The sequence below is a fragment of the Myodes glareolus genome, chromosome 2 (assembly GCF_982192425.1).
Source record: "Myodes glareolus chromosome 2, mMyoGla1.1, whole genome shotgun sequence".
Taxonomy (NCBI): domain Eukaryota; kingdom Metazoa; phylum Chordata; class Mammalia; order Rodentia; family Cricetidae; genus Myodes; species Myodes glareolus.
The window spans coordinates 90,306,963-90,334,693 of NC_142027.1; the positions used below are offsets into that span (position 1 = coordinate 90,306,963).

The 27,731-nt window shown below is 44.4% G+C and overlaps 1 protein-coding gene across 8 annotated transcripts in view; it reads right to left on the bottom strand.

Annotated features, from left to right (window-relative positions):
- Stard13 (StAR related lipid transfer domain containing 13) overlaps nt 1–27,731 on the bottom strand; it is a 388,106-nt gene that overhangs the window by 194,664 nt on the left and 165,711 nt on the right. The window contains exon 1 of one of the 8 annotated variants that reach the window (XM_085685248.2): nt 20,231–20,453. The exons of 6 other annotated variants lie outside the window; for them this stretch is intronic. In XM_085685248.2, coding sequence (XP_085541374.2) covers nt 20,231–20,354 — 124 coding nt within the window. In that variant the 5' untranslated portion in view covers nt 20,355–20,453. Of the gene's footprint in view, nt 1–20,230; nt 20,454–27,731 lie in introns of those variants that run through there. One more of the 8 variants, XM_085685249.2, reaches the window with a different exon arrangement.

Below are 27,731 nucleotides of genomic sequence, written 5' to 3' on the forward strand. Positions count from 1 at the left end.
CAATACACGATCTGCCTTGCAGAGCAACCATGCTGATGACAGGATACAGAAAGCCAGTTTTTAAATAAGTAACGCGGATAAACAGGAAACCTCCCTCGGTGCACCTGGCATGGCTCTGGCGGCTTGCCTGTGCTAGCCACGTTTGTCCGCCACACTTCCTTAGCCCAGCACTGCACAGTCCACCACGCTTGTCAAAGATGTGGCCAAGGTAAGAGGCTAGATTTGAGATGAGGTTTCATCTTGGCTTGTTTTGATAAGAGTAAAGTCAACCAGACACGATACTCTACCTGCCGTGTCCCCTGGTTTCTTCCTGTGCTCAGTCAATCAGGGAGGAAAACCATGAGGAACTCATGCTCAGAGCATCTGGTTAGGGACAGAACGGTGTTTTTGCAGAGGCACTATGGATTGACTGTCTCTTCACTTTCCGGAACACTTCTTTAAAATGTAGGCTCCTGAGCCCCCACCTGGACGATTTTCCTTGCTAGTTGTGTGTGCTGAAAGGCATCTGAGAGGGCTTCTGTCCTGAACCTTGATTATCAATAAAGAGACTTTGCCTGAGTGTCCCCTCATAGGCGGTCTCACTATCACCGTCCTCAGCACCTGTCGGGACGCTTGAACTGTCGCTGGGTCGGCTGACAACTTTTCATTCTCAAGGGCTCCATGCAACAGTTTTCCTTATGCTTTTCAGATTTTTCTGAAATTTTTTTTCTTGGTATTTTTACTCTTTGGTTGGTAGAATTCACGGACACAAGACCCAGGAATACCGAGGACTCACGGGAGTTCTAGCAGCGCATCAGAGTCTGACTTACTGAGCGCTCACGGTTTATTTCGCTTACTTCACCTTAATTTAAAGAAAAATAATTCCTTGGCGTGTTGAGGTTGGGAAGAAGTCAGTCATGAGCTCTTGCTCAGATTCCCCTATTTAAAAGAACTTTGAACCAACCAAACAAAAGGAATGTATGACCCACGAAGATTATAAATAGTACATTTGCCAACATATGCTTGGTACATAACTGGCAAAACCGAAACGCGGTCATTTCAATAATCCTTGTTGGAAAAATAGTATACATATTAAAATTGGATATCTATAAGTGCTTCTAGTTTAGTGCACTGTTTTATACATACAATTTTGCAGCAATGATATATTTTTAAATATGCGAGACAACTATCTATTCATCTGTTATTTCTAGCAAGTGGATTTTTCTTGAGAGACCATACTGATGGCCTGCATAAAACGTTTTCATAAAGTTCTTCTGAGTGCCCTTCCCAAGTACCGATGGTATCTGCAGCTGCCTTTTCAACATGCATCCAGTTGTTTTCATCATGCTAAGGAATGAAAATGGTTTTAAAGGAAGGGGAAATTCATCCTTTAAACACACTGTGATGGGGCCACGTCTCGGCACTGTGGGAGTGGACTTGCTTCAGGATAATCACGCCTTTCCAGGTCAAGTGAGGTGAAAAGAAGGCAATTAATCTTGAGGAATCCAAAACTGAAATCATGCCAAAAGGAAGTAAGAATTATATTTCTGTAGGGTTCAAGAGCTGGTAGTTCCCAGAGAGGAACTCCATTCACATGGTGTTGGAATAAGGACGTGGTGGGGCATGACGTCACCTGCATGTAGTATTTCAGTGTAGGTGGGGATCTGTCTTATTTTGGCTGGACTTTGCATAATACACTACATGTTACTTATTTCTTTTAACATGTGGCCTCTTCAGAATTCTGCGGAAGACTTCTTTCCTACCATAAAGGATTTCTGTTTGTGGTTTTTAGATGAACTAGGAGCAGATGAGTATAATTTCAGTACCTGATACATTTGAACTTTCCCCTACACTAATACACAGAGTTCTGAAGACTTGGGGCAGATCGACTGGTTTAAATCTTCGTGTATACTACAGCACTCCTCGTCATGAAGAGTCCAGGCCAACAATCATAAAGCATTACAGTGTGTAAAGGATTTCATGTAAAACGAGGGTGTTATTAGTACTGCTCCCTACAGGCCATTTTTGAAGGATGCAAGACAGGCTCAGCAGGCCCTACTGCCCAAAGCGAGGACCAAGTCAGTATCTCGAGGGTACTGTTAGGTTCTCCATTGAAGAAGGAATGGTTTCAGCCAGCGAAGAAACTCATTAACCTTTTGGAGAGAAGGCTAAGAGGGATGAAGTTAAAAGATAGACAGGACTTTGTCTCATGTCCATTTCCCAAATTTAGCCCATGATTCCCTAGGGCTGCTGTTTCCCACATTCCCAGGACAAGGGTCACACCAAGATCTCTAAGGGGAGGGCAGTCAGGGACTTCGCGGTGGAGGTGGGATCAAGCGCCACACTGTTTGCGGGTTGTTTTCCACGACTGCTTTTCATATGCAGATAGCTCGTGATGCAATAATCCAACTCAATGCCTCTACTTCATGTGTGTCACTTTGTTGTTGCCCTGGTGACATTTGAGGAGCCCTCGGGCGACCGTGGCTGTCTGAGGACTCCAGAGAGCAATTCCATGTGAAGACAAAGGGTAAGTGTTACAGGGCAGCTGCTCAGCTCCGCGCGGACTCTCAGAGCTGGAGCTAGGCACCATGAATTAGGACTTTTCTTCTGGCCTCCTTCCCTTCCCCTTTTGTCAGTATGTTGCAAACATTAATTCAGCTTTCTGTGGGAAGCTGAGCTAATGTATAATCAAAGGACTAAGAGAAAATTAAATAACGACTGGGAATACAGTAAAATCATAGGATTATAAAGCGTATAAATTTTTATAAATTATAAATTTAAGAAGGCATTAACAGTTACCAACTCTATGAGGAAAAATGTATGTTATTTTATTTGTTTTTATTTACCCAGTACCTGGTGCACAGACTACCAATTAATGTTTACAAATTAATATATGTAGCTTCTGAGGCATTATTCAGATCTCTTTCTCAATAAGGGAACTTTGGCAGAAATGGAAACTTTTATAATTTAATAAAATTTACTTAAAAAAAATAAAAAAAAATAAAAGTAGCTATGGCCAAAAAGTCTCCTGAAAAATACATCAAGAAGTCACATTAAGCTCATAGTAAACTGTGTACTCTACAAAGCTGCTGAACATAGGGTGTGAATATCTGACACTTCAAAACTGCACAGGGTGTGAATACCTGAAAGTTCAACCTGAACACAGGGTGTGAATACATGATACTTCAAACCTGCATGGGGAGTGAACAAATGACCCTTCAAACCTGCACTTCACCTTGAATACAGGGTGTGAATACACAACACTGCAAACCTGAAAATTCAAGCCCCAGTACCCAGGCTTGCAGTGAAGAGGACCTGAGCATAGGGAGTGGGGAATCCCTGGGAGCCCCTGTGTGAATGCTAATTCCATCTGCCATGGATAACCTCTTTGTAGATCTATTAAAGAACAGTTCTTGATCTATGAAAGACTAGTTCTTGAACAAAACTATAGAATGAAGTCATTTTAAAAGTATTGATATGAGCCTAGAGAGGTGGCCCAATGGTTAAGAGCACTGGGTGCTCTTACAGAGGACCCAAGTTCAATTCCCAGCACCTATATTGTGGCTCAAAACCATCTGTAACTTCAGTTTCAGAGGAACTGATACCCTTGTCTGGCCTCCTCAGGCACCAGGTATGTATTTGTTACACGGACATACATTCAAGCAAAAAAACCTTATACATTTTTCTAAACGTATAGCTATAAAAATTAACAGAGACTTGTGATGCTTATGACAGAGTTTAAAAAAATTCACGTTTACATGTAGACACACTTTGACTTATCAAGATCACAGGGCTGTCCAAACGACCTATCAGGATTTGAAAATACTATAAGTTAAAAATGTATGTAATACACCTACCCTGCCAAGCATCATGTTTATATCGAGGATAGCGTTAATGTGCGGAGAACTGTTACATCAGCTTAGGCTTGGGCGCAGTCATCTGACACAAAGTCTGTTTTCTAATGAAGGGCGGACCATTCCGTGCACACACAGAGATGGTTGTTCCAAAGAAACGGTGAATGGGAAAACACCAAGCACCAACATGCAAAGCAAACGAACAAAACCCAACAACATTGATGATATCTGTGGTCAAGGATGGGACGTTCCTACAACCACAATGGTGTGCGCCCTGGAGCTCCACCTCCTGACTGCTGCACAGCATCCCAAGAAAGATTTGACCAGATAGCTCAGGACAAGAGCAAAATTCAAACCTTGTAGAGTGGTTTCTCTGGATGGCGTGTCACCTTTGCACCATCAGAAAGCCAGTAAGCTGGTTCTCACCCACAATCCAAATTTACTTAAAACGTTGCAGGTTATCTGCTGTGGGCACCCATGGTTTACCTCCCTCTCCCATCGCAGCTTACTGTCCTGCTTGTGCCTTGAGTTTCTGCCGTATGGAAGGATTACTGATGCAGCTTCTTGCCTGCCTTTGCATGCAGCCTGTCCTTCTGTCACAGAGGGCGATTTTAAGGTTCCCCTCGGTCAAATCCACTTCATCCTCAATGGCTTTCTCATTTCCTGACCACTATGCTTGTCCTTGAGGATGAGAGCAGGTGTCCTTTTCATGTTTTTATGCTCAATACAAAGCACAGCAGATAATCTGACGTAGAGCAGCCATTCACTCTTTCAGTTACTTTTAAACACAACTATTGGGGGAAATTTTTCAAGTGGATATCTGAGAGACAATTTGCTTAGTTAGTTTCACTTAAGACATTTCCAAGTGAATAGGCTAAAAGAATTTCTCCTGTTGGGGTAACAGAGTTTCAGTCACCATCTTCTTTCTCCTTCATCAAATCCTAGGCCTTAAAAGCAGCAACTTAACATTTTGTATATAACCGAGATATAAAATAAAGATATTTCTAAGAATCCCCTAATGTCTCTCGTTTACACTCTTGTCTTCTCTTGTCTTCCCATCTTAATACCCAGTATATGGTTATGTTTATTCACCCAAACTGCCAAAGATATCAAGAATCTCACTATCAGAACTAGGAATCTCAACCATTAGACCCAAATCAGCAGCAACTCCCCAGTCTCCAGTTCCTTGACATTTTTTCCTTCGTGATATTTCTAACACTCACAATAATGTGTTTATTATTTTCTGCCTCTACCAATCAAATGGAAGCCCATGTAGAGGCACTGATTTTGTCTTCTGTGTTCAACACCAAGTCACCAAACGCTGGAGCAATGCTTCCCTACTAGGTGATAGTAAGTATTTGCCGAATAAATTAAGTGAGTGAGAATTTTGGTGTATCCTGAAAATAGAGTTAAGGCTTGGGGATCTAAAACTATACTGTTTTCTTCAGTACTTTTATCATACCTGAAAATGCCCCCCAAGAAACTCTTGCATCTTAGAAGATAAAAGAGATGTTTAAAGTAGTGATGTTTTATTTGTATCTTAATAAGCAAAGCTTGCCTGAAGATCAGAATGCAAAACTAAGCTACTAGAGGTCTGGGAGTGGTGGCACTCACCTTTAATCCCAGGACTCAGGAGACAGAGGCAGACGGATCTCTGTGAATTCAAGGCTACCCTGGGCTATACAAGATTGATCAAGAAACAGATCCATGTGGTGGTAGCTTACACCTTTAATCCCAGTGTTTGAGCATCATGAACCTTTAATCCCAGCACTAGGGAGGTGGAGACAGGAGCAATATGGTTGATCAGAGAGGGGAATATAAAGGGGAAGAGACAGGAACTCACAGGAGTGTAGAGTCTGTGGAATTGTGGAGACAGGATCTCGCCCTTTTGGTCTGAAGATTTGGTAGAGGTAAAAAGTCTCTCTAGTGGCCGGCTGCTTTGCTTTTCTGATCTTTACCCTGAACCCCAATATCTGTCTCTGGATTTTTACTATTCATGCTACAGTTTAATTAAATGTCAACTACAACTTGTCCATTTTGTTCACCTAGACCTGATGCATAACAATTTCTTCCAAAGGTAAAACCTTCCATCTTCAAGGGAAAGCTCCTAAAGACACAGAATGTTCTAAAGGAAGGTGAAACAGTCTTTCTGGAGAAGCAAACAACTCAAAAGCTTCAGGAGGTCCCTGAAACTGAACAGATTTATTAAGCCCTTCCACACCTAAGTTTATGTAAGTAGTAAAGACTTTTGAAAGACAATCTTGGAGAAACCAAGCTACCTGGAAGTCAGAGACCAGACCAGCTGTTTGATGTGACTCACATAACGCTAGTTGCCTGGAAAATACAGTCCATTGAACTGCTCTAGATTTGATGGGCCATCACTCACGTGGGGGGTGGGCTTTGGTGATGTCTTTGAGTCATGCATGCTCTGATAAGTAACTTCTCATCCATACTCCTATAAGTAACCTCAGTAAAACTCATTCCACCAAGTAGGACTTTAGTGATTATCAGTACTTTGATCTGCAATGGTTCCTTATCTAGGGTAAGTAGATATTTGTTTGTGTCTCCACGGGAATAGTGTTGCACAACACACACAATAGCAGCCGTCTTTGTTCCCTTTAGTTATGAGATGAGAAGCTCCGATAGGATTCTGCGAGGCTAAATAAATAAAGAAATGTTATCTTCCATAAATCGACAAAGCTGACGTATGACATAAAGTATGCCAAACACTAGGGGTGGCATCTGTACAAGCCAGGGGTTGGGGGTCACCAGGGGTCTATTCGGCATCTAGGAGGGAGGAAGAAGATGCCTTTAATCCCCTTCAGCCAGGAACCTTCCCTTTACTCCATCAGTGAATCAGAGTTAGTTTACCAACAGACCCTTGTAAAGTTAGCATCGCTGCAAAGGCTTTACTCCCGACACTAAGCTGGTACCTTTCTCCCAAAGACACTGTACTCTAGTAGATAAACTTTGGAAATAAGCATTATGTTTACAAATGAGTGGTCAAGTACAGAGTCACCTGTAATCCCAAGAATCACTTGGTGTGATGCAGAATGTGGCTGCAATGTCGGATTTGTCAATAGGTGACAGGAAGGAGTTAACTTTCCTCTGGTCCAGTTGACTGGTCTTCATGAAAGACTCTGTCAAGATAATTTTATAAGGTTTCTGTGGATCTTAATGTTTTGTGGTTCTTTGAGTACAAGGAAAGACAGGGACAGGACGTTTTTGTTTGTTTGTTTGTTTTTTGGACTGAGATCATCTTGAAACTGACCTTTCAGAAGCTGGCCACTGGGTGATTTTGCCACGAGGACTATACACATCACAAGGAAACACAAAGTGTCCCTATTGTACGACAAACTCTTGCCAGTAAGATACAGAGCGAAATGTTCAGCTGAGGCAAGGGAGAGGCGAGGGGTGACGTCCGAGGGGACCCAGGTCTGCACGTTCTAGCAATGTTGTCAGACCCCCCTCTTCCTCCTTCTTTAGAGTGGACAGCAAAAGGACATGACCCTTTGGTCTTTATTCCAGCTTGACTCAGTGAGGGTCCTCTGGGATGAGGGAACCTCAACTGAGAAAACAGTCCCATCAGATTGGCCCATAGACAAGTCTATAGGGGCATTTTTGTGGTAAGTGATGGATGGGGGTGCCCGGTCCACTGGGGTCAGTGTCACCACTAGGCACTCGGTTCTGGGTTGTGTAAGAAAGCAAGTTGAATCACAGGGCGTAAAGTGGTAAGCAGTGTTCCTCCATGGAAGCTTCTACCTCCCGGATCCTGTCTTGAACTCTTGTCCCGACACCCACAAGTGACAGACTGTGATCAGGACACAGAAGTCCCATGCTGTTCCCCCAAGGTGGTTTTAGTCAGTATTTTATCACAGCAAGAAAGAAGAAACTAGAGTAAAGGATGACAAACAGAAAAGCACTGGGCTGGGTTGTGTTAGAACCTCCTAGAGCAGATCCATCCAGCCTTTAACTCCACAAAAGGCACCAAGAGAAGAAGGCAGGAGACCCTCAGGAAGGGGAGCAAACGTTGGTATGAAGACACTAGTGAATCCATCAGAAACTGGGTGGGATCTGGGTAGGCACAAGGGATGTCAATCATTAGACCTTGAAGACAGCATAGGCATAGGACCTGAGGTGGCCAAAGGTCATGACCATGGCTGTACCATTCCAGTCACTGCCAGCGGGAGGATAGCACCAGGCAGTCTATATACAAAGAGATAGTTAAATCATCTGGAAAAGTTGCTGAAAAAAAACAAAACAAAACACATATCATCTCCTTCTCCCTGCACCCCCTCCACTCTCAAACATACAACAGAACTGGTGAGGATGTAACCTGGATTTCATGGAGCCCTCCTGGCAGCTCTGATGTGTTGTCCAGTTTGGGAGTTCTGAGTTCACTAAACAGCATCAGACAGGCCTGGAGAGAGTGAGCCCATGTTTGTGGGGGGTGGGGGGGTACCAGAAGAGCAAACATGGGGTAGAAACCTGAATTTAAATCCCCTCTGCCATCCTCTGGCCATGGGACCCTTGGGAGTCACATGACTTTTCTTTTTTCTACTATATAATTAACGTAATCAAGATCATTGTGCCCACACAGCCTCCCCGTGAGGATCTTTGTGAAACCCTGTTAATATTAAGTCACTGTTGTAGTAATGAGCAGACACGAAGCTGCAAAGCCCTACACAAGTGTTCAGGGTCATCACGAATCATCATCATTGTTACTATAGAAACCCAAAGACGCCAGAGTGCCCTGGACGGCTCCCTCGGTTACACTCTGGGCTGTGTTGAAGCAGCTGTGCTCCAGAAGTCGTCCAACCCTTGTCCCTAGGACACCCACGCAATGTCATGACTCAGTGCTGTTTGGGACTTTGTACCCTCTGAGTCTCACAGATGTGAGTGTTGAGCAAGTCACCTGACCTCTCCAGGCCTCGGTTTCTCCACTGTGAAGTGAGGACGGCAGCAGAGCAGGCAACTGTCCGGCCATACCCCAGGCAGAGCGTTTACGGATGTCCTGGGGCTGAAACTGCCCAGGGTAAGATCGTATTTACTGAGCCTATGGCCTAGGGGTTGCATTTTCTCAGACGAAGTATACCTCTGTCTATGTCATTAGTCTGTGAAGAAACAGTTGTGTTTAGAAGGCTGTAAAATTCTGTGCGTGGTAACAGTTGCCCTGCTGGTTCCTACCAGACTGTCTGGGCATTAAAATAAGAAGAGAGGTATTTAGCATAGTGGCTGGCATTCAGTAGGGCACACTGCAAGGTAGCTACTGCTGATAGAACGACATCACCAACGCATACCCTGGCTGGAAACACAATGCATAGCTTCTATATCCCTGGTACAAAGCTGGGGCAGCTGGCATGTCTCTTGGAACAGCGTGATCCTAGAGCCAGGTACAGCCATGAAAACAAGTCATTAGATGAAGCATTAATCTGGGAGCCCTTCCAACAGCGGTCCAGTGGTTTAAATTCCCAGTTCGGACTACGGTGCTATGACTGTCTGATTCACTACAGACTTAGTGTCCCTCATCTGGAGTATAAAACTCGTTAGAGGTTTCCTTTGAAACAGCCACACATCTCATACTTACCTTCTGATCAGAACTAGACACACAAAGCCACTGTCGCTAGCTTCTCTTCATGGATCATCACGCTGTACCCATTCACCTGAGGGTGAGGATACTGTTGCTGGGCAGGTCAGCTTTCTGGGAACGTCTATAGTCAGCTGGTTAGATCTGCTCACTTATTTGTGTAACTATTCAGAGGTGTTTAAATATGTTCTTAGATGGGTTTGGGCAAGAAAAAAAGGAAATGCTATTATTTTTAAATGTTGTGTTTATTTTTCATTTCATGCGCATATGTGTTTTGCCTGCATGTATATACATGTACCATGTGCCTGGAGATGTCAGGAAATGCTGAAGAGGGCATCAGATACTCTGGAAATGAAGTCACAGAGAGCTAGGAGACACCAAGTGGGTGTTGGGAGATGAATCTAGGTCCTTTTGAAGAGCAGCTGGTGCTCTTAACCACTGAGCCATCTCTCCAGGCCCATGCAATTCTCTTAATTAACTAGAAATAATTGCATTTTCTAGATAGGCAGACAAGGAGTTCTAGATGGAGTTGCTGTTGGCAAAGGAAGATCTGACCTACGCCATGAGGGAGATGAGACTCCATCAGCACTGGTACTCCTTCCAGACAGATGGGTATTATGACAAAATGAAGTGTTGGCACAGGGGTCCAGAAAACCCCTGGTGATAAATGAGAGGCTTATAACTGCTGCTAATTTCCTTTGCTGGGTGAGCACCCCAGGTGAAAGCTGCACAGGAAATAGCGGTAATGGTTTAAATAGAAGCGATTTAATGAATTAATCTGTTATGGGCATTGTAAAAAGGAGTAAATATTTAATTAAGCAACAGCTTAATTAAGAAGTTGCAAAACACATATTTAAAAGTGTAGCATGCCAACTATGGTGCCTTGTCCCAATTTTCTTACACACTTTAAGTCACATACTTTAAAAATAGAAATTAAAATATTTGCTTCAATGTATGTAATAAATTATAGTCATTATAACTGTGAAAATCAAGGACAACATTTCCTTGAAGTGTCTCATTTCATCATGATGGTGTTCAACTCATCAAGCAATAAAACAGAACAAACAAGGCAAACTTACAAAGCAAAGCCTGATTCAGCAAGGGCCTGGTTTCCACCACACACATGACTGTTTATCATAGAAGGCCCCATGCAAAATTAAAATGGGACTTTTTAATTTTGAGAGTTTTGAAAGGTTAACACCAGAACACTGGCCCTAGTGGTGGTGATTGGTGTCTGTGTTAGGGATGGGATTACAGGTTTCTGTATAGGAGGCATTGCCCCTGAAGCTACGCAGCCCGGCACAACTGCAGTGGAAGGCCTATGGGTACATGCATGCAGGACTCAGAGAATAATTTTCAGGAATGGGTTGTCTCCTTCCATCGTGTAGGTTCTGGGGATTGAACACAGGTCCTCAGCCTTGGCAGCAGGTGCCTTGGCCCGCTGAGCCCTGTCGCTGCTTGTTGTACAGACTTTAAGAGTGCTTGCAGACTCAAGGTTCTGGCACTTGGTCTCCTTATTTGATTCTGGTAGATGTAGCTTCAGTTCTAGAAGGGACCTACTGTGAGATGCTTTGCTGTGTGCTGAGACCAAAACTGCATGGGGAAGACGGTCATGGACACCCTCTAGGCCTCTTCCCTATTTCACTCATCAGACCACCCCACAGAATTCCTACAGAAGGGGGACTTAACTCTGTGATTTTTACTTAATACTTCAGTCTAGTTATATGGCTTCATTGAAGAGCTAAATGCAATCTTAGAGATTAGCTAGTTCATCATCTCTCTCATTTTTATCATATTTTCCATCAAATTCCAGTTAGGCTAGGGCATGCGAATGACTCTTGGCTGCATAATTCCAAAATGGATGGTAATATTTTTTTACGAACAAGTCATAAAATTTTAGCATAATCAATAAACAACTTAAAATACAAATGGACTTGATTAGGGTGCAGCCATCCATGCTAACAACATGTCCAGCATTTGACTGCTTGTATCTCTGTCAGAATAAGAAAAGCAAGGCTAAGGTCCTAACCCTTGGAAACTCCTAGTGGGGTTCAAACATATAGGGTCAAGAATATGAATCCAGCATTGAAAGGAATAGGTGGTTTACAGTTAGGGCTAAAAGAATCCTCTTATCTCATGTATCTGGCACGTCATACCTCAGATAAATTTTTCCTAAATTAACACTTATGTAGTGTTTACTGGAGGCAGACATGAACTGACTTTTTTTTTCTTTTGTAGAAAACTCCCTCAGTTCTCATAACAGCATAGAAGTATGTTCTATGCTTGGCCACCCTTTAGAACACAAGGGAACAAGACACCGAGGTAAATTTGGACACCAAACCTGAAGCTTAAATAGCAAAGTTAAGATACAAACTCAGGTAGGTCTTAGTTCCATCAGCTGCTAGATCATGGTGGTGTGCACATGGTCTTCCATCACACACCAGTACCCCTGAGTTGTGTGGTTTTATGAGTCAAGAGTCAAAGAACACACACACACAAAACAATCACTGCTTTCAGTACTGTAGTCACAGCTATGACAAATATTGCTTTCCTCTCATAACTGAAGAGTGCTGGTTTCACACGTTGACTATCCACTGTACAGCTGTGATTTTACGTAAGATGTCCCAAACAGCTCCTAGCCCTCTTTCATATCTACGATTCTGCTGTGGAGAGTTAAGAGTCGGAGTCTCGCCTCACCATGGCTTTTGATTTAAGAGCTATGGAAATGTTATGGAATGGCCCTTCACACTGTGTGAAGATGTGTCATTGTGGTTGGTTTAATAAAGAGCTGAATGGCCAATAGCTATAGGCAGGAGCAGGTTGGGTGGAACTTCTGGGGACAAAGAGGCTCTGTGAAGAGGAAGGCAGAGTTGCCAGCCTGCCTTAGAGAAAGCAGCATGCGTAGTACCAAGAGATGAGGCAACAGGCTACGCCACAGATCGTGGATTAAAACAAACGGGTTAATTTAAGTTCTAAGAGCAGGCGGGACAAGCCTAAGCTAAGGCCGGGCCTTCATAATTAATAGTCATTATTTGTGAGTGGACAGCTCAAAGAAAAGCCTCTAGTTCAGTGGTTCTCAACCTTCCTAATGTTGCAATTTTTCAATACAGTTCCTCAGGTTGTGGTGACCTAAAACCATAAAATTATTTTCTTTGCTACCTCATAACTGTAACTTTGCTACTGCTGTGGATTATAACGTAAACATCCATGCTTCCCAGTGGTCTTCGGCGACCCCCGGGAAGACCCACAAGGGGTGGCGACTCCCAGGTGAGAACCACTGCTCTAGCTGTCCTTATCCATCGAATATCACGCAGAAAGAGAAAGGAACATTCCAAAAAGTCCCATATGCTATGATGGAATATAAATAATATAGTCTACTATGAAAAGTAATCATAGCACAGAGCCATGCCATGCTCAAGGCTGAAAATGTGACCAAGGGGAGACCTGACCTGAGAGCCTGGGCCAGTTTAGCACAGTGTAAAGATACTGTGCAGTTGCCACGTGGTTTGAACTTGTCCGCAGTTTCTGGAAGCTCACTCCGTTCTGGGCCAAAAACTTGGGGTAAGTGATTTGAGCAGCAGGACAAAACTGATGTGCTTTGCCAGGAGACAACCATAGACTGGGGTTCATATTCTGTAGGTCTGTCCCCACAGGCTTTGCCGAGGATGTTACTTCGTGGCTCAATGCTTATTGACCGACTGCAAAAGTGACGCCAAGTGTTTGCCCTTCCGCCTCACTGACTGAATCAGCCTCAAGACTGTTGTGACACTTTCCAAACTGCTTGTATTTTCACTTTGTAATATCATACACTTGCACAAGGGCATAGACAGAAATATCCTAATGGCTGAATCCCCAGAACACCGCAAGGTCACCAGGCAGATTTTTTTTCTTGATAAGCGCTCTGTTTGACCTAAAAATGTAAAAAGCATGAAGGAGAAGCCTGCATGATCGCTGGCAGCTGACACATGTGCACACCACAGGGCATGTCGGATGGTCCTCTGGAGGAGCCTCAGACAGTTAGCTGGGCCCTTTTTCTTCTTCAGGGGAACCACACAATTAACATGGTCTTTCTCTGTGCCAGCTGCAGGAGGACTCTGCTCCCTCAGCTTGGCGATCAGGCTAGCCCAAGTTTAAGCTAAGCTCCTTGCAAACAATAAACCGTAGGCTGGTGGCAACCTGTTTTCCTTTGAGAAATTTCATCTCAGCCAACATATTTGTGGGTAAAGTAGGACTGATGATGTCAGTTACTGGATGCAGTACTGAGAAAGTCAACGCGGGAAAGCTTCCTTACTAGACTTTCCTGGATCAGACTGTTCCTATCCAGCCGAAAACTCCTACCTGTTTTATACAGGAACCCAACAAGTTGCAGTAACCATAACCGACTCTGTGCTAAGACCACTTGTTATTGAATCCTCATGTTTTTTTCTTTTTGTGAGCGTAGGGTGAGGGCGACTTTGAAAATGTATTCTCCTGATATTCTTTAAAATATTGACTAAATTTTTTATTTTTATTATATAATATAAAATTGAAATTAAAAGGCACTTTAGTAATGAAGAATTTATTATTACTATTATTAAATTTATCAACAATTTTAGTGCCAAATGAGTCTATCTCTCATAAAGGAGTATTCAATATAGTATGAATATCTCACTGAGGAATGAAGAGCTTGGGACAATATTGCTAATGATCTAGTGCCCCTAAGAACATATAGCTCATATATATTCAAGTCTAACTGTTTGTGTTCTAAATAAGGAAAGTCCTAGAACACTCCCTCCCTGTAGCAGGCTTTTTCTTTTGGGCCATCAACCAGCTCCCAAATCATGTCACAGAGACCTAATATTAGTTATGAATGCTCCATCTTAGCTATGCTTGTTCCTTGCTAGCTCTATAACTAAACCTGTTGAGCTATGTTTGCCCTGAGGCCCTTTAGCTTTCTTTCCTTCTGTATGTTCTTTTCACGGCTTCTCATGTCTGACTGGAGGCTGCTGACTTCTGGCCCTGGGTGTGTCCCTCTCTTTTTCCCTCCTCTCTCCAGCCTAGATTTCTCTTCCGACTTCTCCTCTCTGCTTGTCAGCCCTGCCTGCCTCTCTCCTGCCTAGCTATTGGTCATTCAGGTTTTCATTAGACCAATCAGGCGCCTTAGGCAGGCAAGATGAAACAAACGTAACACGTCTTTACACAGTTAAAGTGATATTCCACAGCATAAACAAACGTAACACACATTTGTGAATTAAAGAAATATTCCACAACACACACCTTATCTATATTCTCGTCCTAAGCAGCCCCACCCCGTCAACAGTTTTATGGAATAGTTATATGGTGATAACTCTAACCCCCTATTTCTTTAGCTCTGCTTTTCATCTCAGAGCTGTGTTTGTAACCCAGCCCTTTGACTTTTGCATGGAATAGGCTGACACGTGACAGAGGGCTCTTCACTCTTCTTCCCTCCACGCAGATCCACCCGTGGTCCCATCTCAGCCAACAGCGTCTCCCTCTATTGCCTGTTCTTACCCGACCCTACCAGTCTCCAACAACAAGCTGGTCCAGGTGGTGTCTCCATGTCTGCAGCACCCCACAGATGCCCGTTTCTATCACCTACTTCCATCCATCCATCCATTTCCACCACCATTACCCTCATTCAAGCCTAGTTTGTGCCTCGGCTGTGCCATTGTTGGTGGCAGCTTGTTTGGTCTTACCCCTTTCTCTTTGTGAAGTCCATTTCAGACTCAAAGCTAAACGTCTTTCCCTGGTAGCAAGCCTACCTAAGCCTTTAACGCCATCCTGGTCATGTGTCTGCCACCATTTTCTCTCACTGACTTGCTTTTTCATTATTTTCCAGGCCCTGCTGACTTTCTGTTTGTTTTGTTTTGTTCTTGCCCTTCAATAGGATAAATTCCCTCTCACCTCACTTTGCTTAGGTGCTCACAATTGAGTTTGAGTATCTCTTAGCTAAAATGCTTGGGACCAGCAGTGTTTTGGGTCTTTGTTTGGTGTTTTTTTTTTCTTTCAGATTTTGAAATATATTTACATATACACCGTGAGATGTCTTAGGGATGGGACTCAAGTCTAAACAAAATTCATCCATGCTTCATATATATCATATACATGTATAGAATTTTATGTAATATGTTTAATAATTTCACGGTGGATAAAAGTCTGTATATCACAGATGAAAGGACTCCAGAATCTTCCATCCCTCAGGGTGCAGAAGCTGGGCAGTACACACATGTGACCATGGTGCATCCGTGAGGACAGAGTGGCATATTTCACCTGTGGCCCCCTGCCACCTTGGTTTCATTTAAATTCACAATTGGAGCATTTCAGATTTTGAGTTTTAGGTTAGGTGTGCTCACTTGAATAGCCCTGTACTAGGCTCCACATTTCATGAGTTATCATGGGGAACTTAATGTAAATCAGTTCTTCCCCCTCCCCCAGCTGCGAAGGAGAGAGAGTGTCAGAGAGGAGCTTGGGTCCCAGCTCTCTGAAAGGCTGAGGTGAACCTGAGGTTAGTGAAGGTCGGGAACGCTGATCGCGGTGATAAACCTTCTTGGATTTTGTCATTCGACTTAGATGTTTTTGTTACTGTAAAGATCAAGCACATTTCAGTGCTGTCCCAGCAGGAGCGGCAATGACAAACCCCTGTGGGAGCAGCACAGCCCAGTCTTCACGCCGAAGTGATAGTAAGAAAAGATAGCAGGAACATGAAAAGGATCCGCTAGGGCCATCCGGTCCTTGTAATGTCATGGCACGCAGCTAGATTTTAATAAGGAATGTTTAATGGACCACGCTTTAGTCTCCATCCTGCTTGGCATCGAAGTCCCAATCTGTGTTTACATCATGTGACAGAACGCCGCTCTTGACTTTGAGAATCAAGGGACCTGTCTTAACAGGAACCTGCGGGAACTTGGTGGGACTACGGTTCCTAAAGCAACTAAAACTTTTCAGGGTTTTAAGTTAGTATATTCTTGACAGCAGTTTAACTTCCTGGGTCTCAGAGAAACAATCTAGCAGAAGACTATTGAAAAAAAAGAAAGAAAGAAAGAAAGAAAGAAAGAACAAAAGACGTGGTATCAATTAACATACACATTACCTAAATATTGTTATGCGAGTATAAGGAAATCAAACACTGGGGGACTTCCAGTATGAAGGAGAAGGAAGCCTTCCAGAAGTCATTGGGATCTTCCTCAGTCATTAGCATTTGAAAAGTAGCTCAAAGTGCTGAGTTGGGTGTGCTTTGGCCAAAAGAATTTAATGACCGTGTAGACACAGAATTGTCACTGGCAGCTGCTGACTGGAGAACAGGGCGAGCTGAAGGGCCTGTCACTCACTTACCTGGAAGAAATGGTAGTTCATTTAGAGGTTACAACTGACTGCCCTTGCTCCAACGATGGGTGGGGTGAACGCCTACAGGCTCCAACAAGCAAGATGTCTGACTATTGATTTGTCTCAAACCTCTGAAAGCTCACATGCTAACCATGGCAGTGGAATGAGTTGGGGACGAGCTTGGTTAGGTGCAGAGGGTTATCCTTGCCAGTCCAGGACAGAAGAAGCAGATTTTCAGGTTCTTTTGTTACGGTTTTTAACTGTGGTAACAGAATATCTCCACCGGTCTGTATTTTCTCGAATCTTAGGACTTTGACACAGGCGGCATGTCCTCTAGCATCTGATGACCTGAATGTGAATAACCAGCTTTGTCATTTGAGAAACAATTGCTGCCACTCGTGTGGAATATGGAGGTGACAGATGAGAAAACTCTTGCTGGCTCCATGGGAGTTAGAATCCTGGGAGAGACGAAGCACACTCTGGTAAATTCACCTGTCTAGTGGGGAGCTCATTCAGCTGTTAGTGCCCACAGAACTGGAGAGCCCCAGGAGGGTGTTTGCTGTCTCTTTGACAGGAACTCCCTGGTCTTTCATTACTTGTCTCATTTAGGTCGTTGCGATCTATGTTAAGAAATGTGTTTTTCTCGTTTTGTATGCTCATAAGGCAAGGAAATCCACAGACTTTGCTATATGTGCACTTAATTGTGTTAGCTCTCAAACTCAGGACAAATGGTAATAGTGCTATTAACATATCATAGCGGACTCTGGCCACCAGGTGCTCCCAGCATCCTTCAGTCCCTCCCTGTGACAGGGTCCTCCTGGCTGGCACATCTCATCCTCTACCGTAAACCCCAGCACAAGGAATGGCTGGGTTTCCCTTCCCCTAGCTTTTCTGACTGCTAGAAAACCCAGCCATTTGGGGTGCCATGGGTTCTTTTTTTCCCTTGGTCTCCTGGTCTCTTGGCTTCTGACTCTCCCCTCGCTCCTCTCTCCTCTACCCACACCGCCCTGTTCAGTTGGCTGGTCATGTCCACTCTGGACTCTGCCAGATGCCTCTGCCTGTTGTTCTCCCTTACATCTATAATAAAAGCCTCAACCCCTAAGGAGCAGTCACGTGCTCCTTTTCCTTTTATTCTTCATTCAGTTGTATTTCTTTGTTGTGTTTCTGTTGAGTTGAGGGGACAACTTTTCAGGAAGACTGCGAAGTTAGAACAAGGGTTTCCTTAGACTCAATATGTTCAGGGCACTCTGGCTAGCCAACACAAGTGTGCTCTACAGCACTCTCTGCCCCGGTCGGTCCACTAGGCTCAAGGGGAGAAAGCCTAACAAGCTGAAGACAAGCAGGCACGACACTTTTATTTGATAGGAAAAGAAAATAAAGGAAACAAAATAAAACCTCAAGCAAACAAGACAGGGTCCCTCTCAGAGCACATGCTCTCTGGGGACATGATCAGGTGTCTGATACTGTGACCTGACTCTTATAAAGATGACTTTCACCAACAGAGAGCACTTTCCGCTGGAAGTGATGCCAACATTAATAAACTGAAGCATTTCAGTGTCTGGTGGCCAAAGTTCCATATTTTAGCTACTTTAGCAAGAAAAGCAATTTGCATCTAAAAGCTCCTCCATGGGGTTGGCTTGGTTTTGTGGCATGCAGCCCAGGAGCTTAGAGAGGCAGAAACTGAAGTCCACTTTACAGAGAGTTGTCTGGTCCTAGTTGAATAGCCTCCTGGCATTTGCTGTTAGCAGGGTGGTGAGAAGATTATTGGGAGGCAGATATTAATATTCTGATTAAACATTTTAAAACCTCATACCACTATTTCAAAAATTAATTGAGTTCCTCTGAGTGAACTCTTAAGCTTAACATTCTGAAGCTGCATCTAGCCTTCAGATCTAACTTCATATTTGTGGTCTTAAATATGTTTATTTTTTTACCTATAGTTTTTAGTCCCTGCTGCCACTGCCTTAACAGCAATGTCTAAGATGCCCATGAACATAGTCTTTGAAGCCTTTACAGCACTCTGTTCCTTCCAAGCTCTCTGTTTGGAGGAGAGGTTGCAGTCATCTTTGGTCTCAGTGCTAAAAACCCAGCACAGCCTTGGCAACCCTCCTGGAGAGCCTTCTTGCTTCCTGAGGATGCACTGACATAACCAACACCACAGAACTGAACAACAGACGCTATCAAAAAGTCCTTTGCAGTAAGAATTCCAGAGTTAAGAAGCAGCAAACTCACTGGTCCACAGGAGGTTCCTGACAACATCCATCCCAGAGACGATACAATCTAACACAATACAACCTAACGTAATAGGAAAGCAAGGCACAGGAGGGCCGGTGGGATGGGTTATTAACTGCTACTCTCCAGGGTCTACCATGTGCTTACAGGTCTTTAAAAGTCAACAGCCAAAACTACTGAGTGACCCAATTTGTTTTTGGGTCCAGGAGGAAAAGTCTGTTTATTTGTTGGGTGCCAACTAAACAGAGCCACTGTGCTGAAAAGAAAATATGGGTAAACATGTACTGCTTACTACACTGAGTGTCGGATCATTCACGATGCCTTCTTCTGAGTTAGTCTGATAAGGGCATTCTATTCAAAGTGACCTGGGCTGGGGCATCTGACCCAGAATGCTCTCAGGCTGATGGGGAGGGGGGGCTTGTTCTGCAGGTTAAATAGGAGAAATGGGGAGTCCAAAGGTCAAGGCTATTTCACCTGTGGCATCCTTTCCTTCTGCCAAGCTTTATACCTTCCTTCCTAGAATTCTCTTCCACACCAACGGATGCCTACTACCGAACAAGACAAGGTCAGAAGACAAGTCAAGATCATCTCAGAAGCACTCCAATCAATCACACTTCCCATAACTCCCGAAGCATCTTCCAGCAGCTTCGGCCAGGCATTAACACTGCACTGCCCTTGAACCTGGTGGAGAGGGCGACTTGTCCTCCTGAGCATATGCAAAGCAGTGACTGCGGGCTTGGAGGGCCCAGAACACTGGCTGTGCTTGTGGTCCCGTCAGGAGATGGTGGTTCCTGCAGCGCTGGCACACATCTGACGCCACAACACACAAGCTGGGTGTGGGTGAAGAACAGGGACCCCTTTCGACCTAAGCGAAAGTTCTTAAAACCTCTTGGCTATAACCACAGCCTCTCCTTCAATCCGAGGGAAATAGATTCCTAAATCTTTCTCTGACAGCCCCCAGAATGGGCACATCGGATCCCAGCGACACCTGGGTGGTTGGTAGCTGTTTGCTTTCACTAACTAACTGTTCACCTGTCTCCCTCCAAACTTCTGGTCTCCGCCACTATGGTAAGCTCTTACAGGATCGCACCGCCCTCGTCAGCGCTCAGGGGATGAGCCACGTGGAGACGCCAATCTGGGACGCAGCCACCGGCTTTACCTTTGCGCCTCGGTGTGGGAGGACTCTGCAGTCCGCGCGCAGCCCAGCTGTCAGGCACCATGCCGGAACCCGCACCCAGGGCCCCGGGACACCGACCTGCCAGCCGCCTCTCGCGAACGTTCCTCCACAGCAGATCCCAGGCTCTGGCGGTGGAGTCCCGCAGCTGCTCGCTCAGCGACCTCCGGAGCGGCGCGTGGACTGCTCCGCGTGGACTGCTCATCTCAGACGCGTCCTCATAGCGCGGGGCAGCCTGGCCGCTGCCTGGGGCACTAGGTCGCTCGGCCACGCGGGACCCGGTGCGCCCGCCAGGCGCCCTGCGAGGCGGCCTCTGCGCTCCACCAGCCCCTCTCCCTTCTCCCGCTGCGTCCTCCCTCTCTCCTTCCCTCCCTCCCCGGCTCCTCCCTGCACTCTAGCCCAGCCTGACAGCCCGCCCCAGGTCTTTCCATCTCACCCCAAAGTTAGGGGCTGTGTCATAGCCCTCCTATTTCCTGGTTCTCTCCATTGCTCCCCATCCCCACTCTGACACCAGAGTTTTGATATTTCAGCAGCTAGAGCCCAAGACTCTCAGAGTTCCGGATTTAAGGCAATTGCACTCAGCTAGGCTGACCTTCTGGGTTCCTACACCGTGTTTTTGAGTTATGTTGTACCTTCCTGGTTCCATCAAATGAAATAATTTTCAAAGTATAATCTACAGCTGACAGTGAAGTGGACCTGAGGGAGTCAACATATCTGTATGCAGAATTCTAAGAGGAAAATGGGAAATGACCTTCAGTATCCTTATCAAAAGTATGCAGTATACATAATAGAAATTAAAACTGATTCCTGAACGGAAGTGAAAGTGAATGGATTGTGCTGCTCTTAAACAAATGCACTATGGTCTTGATTTAAACAACCGGATCATGGTCTTTAAGAAAACGACCACTTCTTTACTTCATGAGGTGATGAATGGCCAAGTTCTATGGGCTTCAAACTTTTCATTCAAGAAGGCAAACACAAGTCAGGCCATGGCTCACATCTGTAATCCCAACATTTAGGGGGCTGAAACAGGAGAATTCCCTGCAGTGTGTAAGGCCAACCTGGGTTGTAGAGTGAGATCCTGTTTTAGAAGAAGACATCCACAAACAAATAAGTAAATAAATAATTAAGTAAAATCAAAGGCAAGAACCAGATTATCTCAGCCCCCGTCTCCCAGAGGGTGTCTCGCAATTTTCAAGGCTTTATTTGCAAAGGGTTTTAAGGGTGTCAGAGAAGTCACGACACTGTTTGATGTAATACAATGATGTGATCATTGCCTCACACATAAAATTTGGTGTAACCCAAAGTATTTCAAAAAAGAATTTCTAGTTTTGCTTGTTTTTGAGAGGGTCTCACACATAGCCCAGGCTGGCCTGAAACTCACACCATACAGTCCCGCCTCAGCCTCTCTCGTGGCAGGACATCAACCTCCCTAGCGGCTGACTACTGTATCCACCACCACACCTTGCCAGAGAATGCCTAGATTCTTGCAATCGTTAGTTTCTCCCCTTTCTTCTTTGATGTCGTTCTGCCTGATTGACAGTGCTTTCTTTTTTTTTTTTTTTCACTTTCGATGCCCCATGTGAAGTTTAAAAACTCAAGAAAATGGTCCGACTCTACTGTTTTATAAACTCCTAATGACTTCAGGTAGAAATTAGAGCTGCCCACGTACCCTTTACTGGGGTCTACATGCTCAGTCAGAATGCCTTTTGTCAGTTTATACTGTCCTAGAGAAACCGGGAGAGGGACCATTGCAAAGACAGTCGTTATCAACAAACTCTGTTGTCATAGATATAAAAGCACCCACAGCTGAGGCACATCTCAGAACAGCTAGAATAGCCTGAGGAGCATTTTTGCGTGGTCTTGGTAAGACCTTTGGCGCTGTCAGTTATGAAGCAATAAGACCCGGCTTAGAAGTGGACTTGAACTTGCGCAGCCGGTTACAGACTAATAGGCTCCAGTTCGAAATGATTGCATCTTCTGTGTTGTACGTTTATAGGAGCAGCAAATTGCCCATCTTACACACCCCTGCCGTAAGATGTACCAACAGAGTTATAATGCCAGAGAAGCTGTGTGTTTGGCTTTTAAGGGATCCCCGTCGAATGGGAGGCAGTAGGGCACATCACACATACAGAGCAGAACAGCGCTAGAAAAAGCGGAGCGATTTCAGTCATTAACGAGCTTCAGAAAGCTTGGACCTCAATCGTTTTTCCTCCTTCTAAGCATTTGATGCTGAGGTGCCCTGCCTTAGGGGCTTTTCCTAAACAACGGATTCGAAGACAGGTCTGGCAGTGCAGTTTTGGCGAGTTCTGGCTGCTGCATGGCTGCGAGCTGGGGGCAGTGGCAGAGAAGCTGGATGATCTGCTCAGAACAGGTGCTGTCTAAGCAGCTTCTGCCATACTGCATGCCTAGCCCTCTGCAGGAGCCAGCTGCCAGTGCGGCTGGAGGAAGTCCGCAGCTCAGAGTGGCTCAGTGTTACCCAGGTCCACACTCACTCTCCATCAGATCTGTTTCCAAGCCTTCCTCTCTCTTGGGGCCTCCTTTCTGTAGCAATAATTTTCTGTGAAAATAAACTGGCGCCTACTTAGCGAGCAGCAATCCCCACACTGCCCACCATGCACTTTCTCTCTTTTCTCCCATCACATCAGAAGAGAGGTTACTCTTTCAGCTCTACCCAGTCCTCGCCCTGTGCTCTGCTCTCTGCCCCTTCTTATGCCCCGGGAAAAAATGTGTGGGTCCTGTTATTTCTTGAATCTCTTTCTCTCAGCAACCCCAAACTCCCACCCTTCTTTAACCCCAAACTCCGACAACAACACCCGTAGAAAAGAAAGGTAACTCAGCTTCTTGGACCGCGGGTCTCCCTTATCAGCACTGAATTCTTCTCCACTCCTGAGCTCACTAAAGCATTCTGTCCATGTCACCTCTGATCACTGACTTGGTCATTCTAACAGTTGCTGTCCTTTCGGGAGCATGTGAGCTATTGGATGCTGAATATCCCATTCCTCCCGGCATGATCTCGTCATGCGACCTTCTCACATAGGGTCCCCATGGCTAATCGCAAGGCTCAAGTTGGTACAGAAACAAAATGCATGAATTCAAGATGTGGTTGTAGGCAGAGTCCCGTTGACTCATGTTTCTGTCCCTTGACATTAACTCTGTTGAGAATGGGGTTGTGGGTGAAATGACCTAAGTCACTTGTCATGTAGAAAGCACTTACTCAATACTGCCAACAGTAATACCATATTACATCACTGTCCTGGCCCAAATCTTTCCTGAGTCCCTCTACCTTAGTTCTCCTGGCCCCCAGTAAAATTAACCCTATGAGACTTTCTCATGGCACCAGGTTAATTTTCTTTAAAGCCCTTGCCACTTCTGGACATTTTGTTTGTTGTCAGACTCCCGGGAAGATGTGACTCTGTCTGTCTCATTCACCTGAGACAGACACCTACTCTCTCTCTCGGAACAACCCTGACAGTCATGCTCAATTAACACTTGCAAAGCAAATGTCTGGCTATTCTTTGGGGTCTTACTCTACAAACTTTCCTAATGTATCTACCAAACTGCACCCTCCAGATCTGATCTTTCATCTGTACCTCCTGTACTAACCAACTGAAGCTGCCAGTGTTCCAGAGAAATCTAGCAAGCATGCTGATCCCCTCCCCAAGTCTTAAGGTTAGTCTTTCCCTGACTCTCCACCCCTCTAGTAAACGGGTCTAGTTTAAGGTTTTCTTTTTTGTCTCAAAATTTCAGAATAATGGGAATCCCTTTTGGAGTGTAATTGCTCTCATTCCACTGGGCGCTCTGAGGGTTAGCTCTAGTTGGATGCTTTTAATCCAACTGCTTTCGTGCACTGTTTTTATGTTTTTGAGGCAAAGTCTTATGTGCCTTCTGGGTGCTAGGTCACACACATGCAGCACCTACCTGGCTGACACAGTGCTGGCCGTTGAACCCAGAACCTTGTGCATACAAGGCAAACACTCTACCAACTGAACTACATCTTTAGCCCCCTTTCTAAATCTTTTTTGTATGCTCTTGAGGATGAACATTATCAAACGGCAGATAGTGTGTCAGTGTTATTGAAGAAGATGCCCGCGACTGCAATCATCTTGACGTCAGTTTGCAGACAATCCCATGACATTCTTCAGGCTGCTCATTTCATAAAGGTTGAGCAAATTTAGCTTAGCAATCAGCTTGTTTTATTATGTTGATGCAAGGAAACTGGTCCCTTGATATTCACCTATTCTGCTATGAGAGCCCCAATTTAGAGCAGTTTCAGGTTTCAGTCCTTCGAGGGATATTCAAATAGGGAAATATACACCAATGGGGATAAGCTGTGGAAGCCAGTCCCACCCAGGGATGCAGGATCTGAGGGTACACCAGTGATGCTAAGCTGTGAGATCCAGTCCTACCCAGGGATGCAGGATCTGAGGGTACACCAGTGACGCTAAGCTGTGGGAGCCAGTCCCACCCAGGGATGCAGGATCTGAGGGTACTTGCAGAGGAGACAGTCGATTGGGTTCATATGCTGGCAGCACAAGCTATGGGCTCCACGATTTTGACAAATTACCTCTTTCCTATTGCCCAATCTCAGCACCTACAAAATGAGGAGGGTAATGTTGTCTCTTTCATGGAGTTTTTGACAAGGATCAAATGCAGCAGCATACGCAAATTCTGATGGGGCCTCTCAAATACTTAACACTTATTGACTGCGAGCCTCTATCATGACATCCCCATCATCTTTTTACCTAAGCCAGTTCTACATTCTTAGGAGAGCTAAGTCTGAATAACATTCTGCTTACTAGCAAGACGTGACTAAACAGTAGCGGAAAACAGCACAGGTCTGAGAGGTCTAAGCTTCAAACCTTGGCTGCAAGTGACAGGTCAGGAAGTTAGGAGCCACATAGCCTCCCTAACCTAGATTCCTTATGAGTCAGCTTCAGAGGTGAGCAGAATCCCATTGATGAAAGGGAATCTACAAGGGAGAGTGTTTTATAAATCCCCAGTGCCACTCAGGGGAAAGGTGCTTGTTAGTGAGAGACTTCCAAGGTTCCGCTTCTGAAGCATCTGAATGTTTAGAAATATTCAGTGGTGGTCTCTGTCCTCAAATAGCCAGGGGTTCCTTCCATGGCCCTCTGTTCCCACTGCTGGCAGGCTTTAAGGTCAGGTGTTTATGAGTACAGCAGAAAGGGCTGAGATAACCACCTCCTTCCACAAGGTGATCCTTTCACTTACCTATTGACTCCACAATATTTACGGCCATCTTTAAAGGTAGGCAACACCTATTTCTTTTTCTAGAGAAAAACCTTCAGAGCCATCTCTGCAGAAAATCCCACCTCAGTACTTAATTATCAGATCGTCAGCTTCAACCACAGCAGTGTATGTATGGCTTTTTCTTCAGGGGTTCTGTCATTAGCAAGCCCTTTCAGAAGTCACCACTATCCAGGACAAAGCGGTTTCTATACATTATTTATGTAACACATGCTAGGTATTGCCTCTTTTAAAAAAAAAGATATTAACTCGTAAAGACATGAAACTGGCAAGGAAAGAGGCTCAGAGACGCTTGCCTTCCTCGAGTCCATCGGAGGACTCCTCAGCTTCGTTGCACTACTTCAGAGGTCGTCATGTGAAGGTCATAACTTCCAGAGGTCTAGTCCCTCTAACTGAGCAGACATGTTTCCTTTCTAGTCTGTACAAATCAGAGGTTGGTGGGCAATGCATTAGAACCATTAAATAAATGTTATCCTTGTCACTAATGAGAGCAAACATATTCCATTCTTTAATCTAGATTTGACTTGTATTGACGTCTGTCAGTAAGCCCTTAGAAAAACACTAGTTACCTGAAATTATATCTCGAGCAGGGATATCTCAATGGAAGGATTACTTCAGAGTGACTCTAGGTCCGCTAGTCCTTAATGTTTTTCAGACACAAAGGAGACCAGTGAGGACCAAGACTGGGTTCTATCAACACACTATGACATTAGTTACCAGGAGAACTTGAGGAGTATATATAATATCACAAAATGTATTCCAATTTATGATGTCTTAAAAATGTGATTTTTTTGGTCTAGGGCCATTTAGATTGTTTTCAGGTTCTGGCTATGACAAATGATGTTGCTGTGAGCATAGTTGAGCACATGGCCTTGTGGTATGATTGAGCATCCTTTGACCAAAGAATGGATAAAGAAGATGTGGTACATTTACACAGTAGAGTACTATACAGCAGGAAAAAATAATGACATCTTGAAATTTGCAGGCAAATGGATGGATCTAGAAAACATCATACTGAGTGAGATAATTCAGACCCAGAAAGTCAAATATAATATGAACTCACTCATGAGTTGTTTTTAGACATAAAAAAAGAAAAACCAGCCAACAATTCACAATCCCAGAGAACCTAGACAACAAAGAGGACCCTAAGAGAGACATATATGGATCTAATCTACATGGGAAGTAGAAAAAGACAAGATCTCCTGAGTAAATCAGGAGCATGGGGATCATGGGAGAGGGCAGAAGGGAAGAGAAAGGAAAGGGAGGGGAGGGGAGAAAGATATATAGCTCAATAAAAACAATTTAAAAAAAAACCATGATTCTCAATCTGGAGGTCCCAATCTTTTCTGTAGCAAAACTAGTTCAAAAGTAGTTTTTGGTTATTGTTCTTTTTTTTTTAATGATAAGTTCTTTCTGGTGCCTTAAGACAGCATGTCAAGCACAAAGGAAACTATCATGCTTGTTTCTGGAGCAGCAGAAGTTACTCCTGTCATTTAACATATATTTTTCTTCTCTGCCTTCATAAATATTTTTCCTTCCATGTAAGAAAATGGACTATCACTGTATTATTATATTTTTCAAGACATAGTTTCTCTGTGGCTTTAGAGCCTGTCCTAGAACTAGCTCTTGTAGACCAGGCTGGTCTCAAACTCACAGAGATTCACCTGCCTCTGCCTCCTGAGCGCTGGGATTAAAGACGTGTGCCACTGCCACCTGGCAGCATTCGCTTCTTTAAAAATTAATTTGCAGTTATCATTTAGGATAAAAAAATCTGATATTGATTACAGAAAAATGATAAAAGCCAAATTCACTTTTGGCATCTTGGGAAATCATTCTGGGTTGTTTTTTATTGATACCTCTGTTTATTGTGCAACAGAGTCCCACTGCCTTTACACTTCCAATTCCTGCACAACAACAACAGCAACAACAACAGCAACAGGTTGTTGAATCCAAGTTTCTCAGTTTTCCCACCTCCACCTTCTCCAAGGAAGTCCTTCCCATCACAAAGCTAAGAGCCATTCCTTTGCACTTCATGATCAAACTCACTAACTCTGAACTGACACACGCCCATGGGCCACCCCATCTTGTTTGGTTTCTCACTCTTCCCCAAATTACTTCTTCATTCTATCAAAGTTCTGAAGAGTAGGGATTTTGAATCTAGAACAGAGTTTGGTGTAAAACAGGTGCCCAATAAATCCATCTGATGGCTGAGTGACTGATGCACCATTTCCCCAGAGGGCACACACCATGGCTGGGCATCCTCAGTGCTGCCTACAGGTACCAAATAAATCCATCTGATGGCCGAGTGACTAAG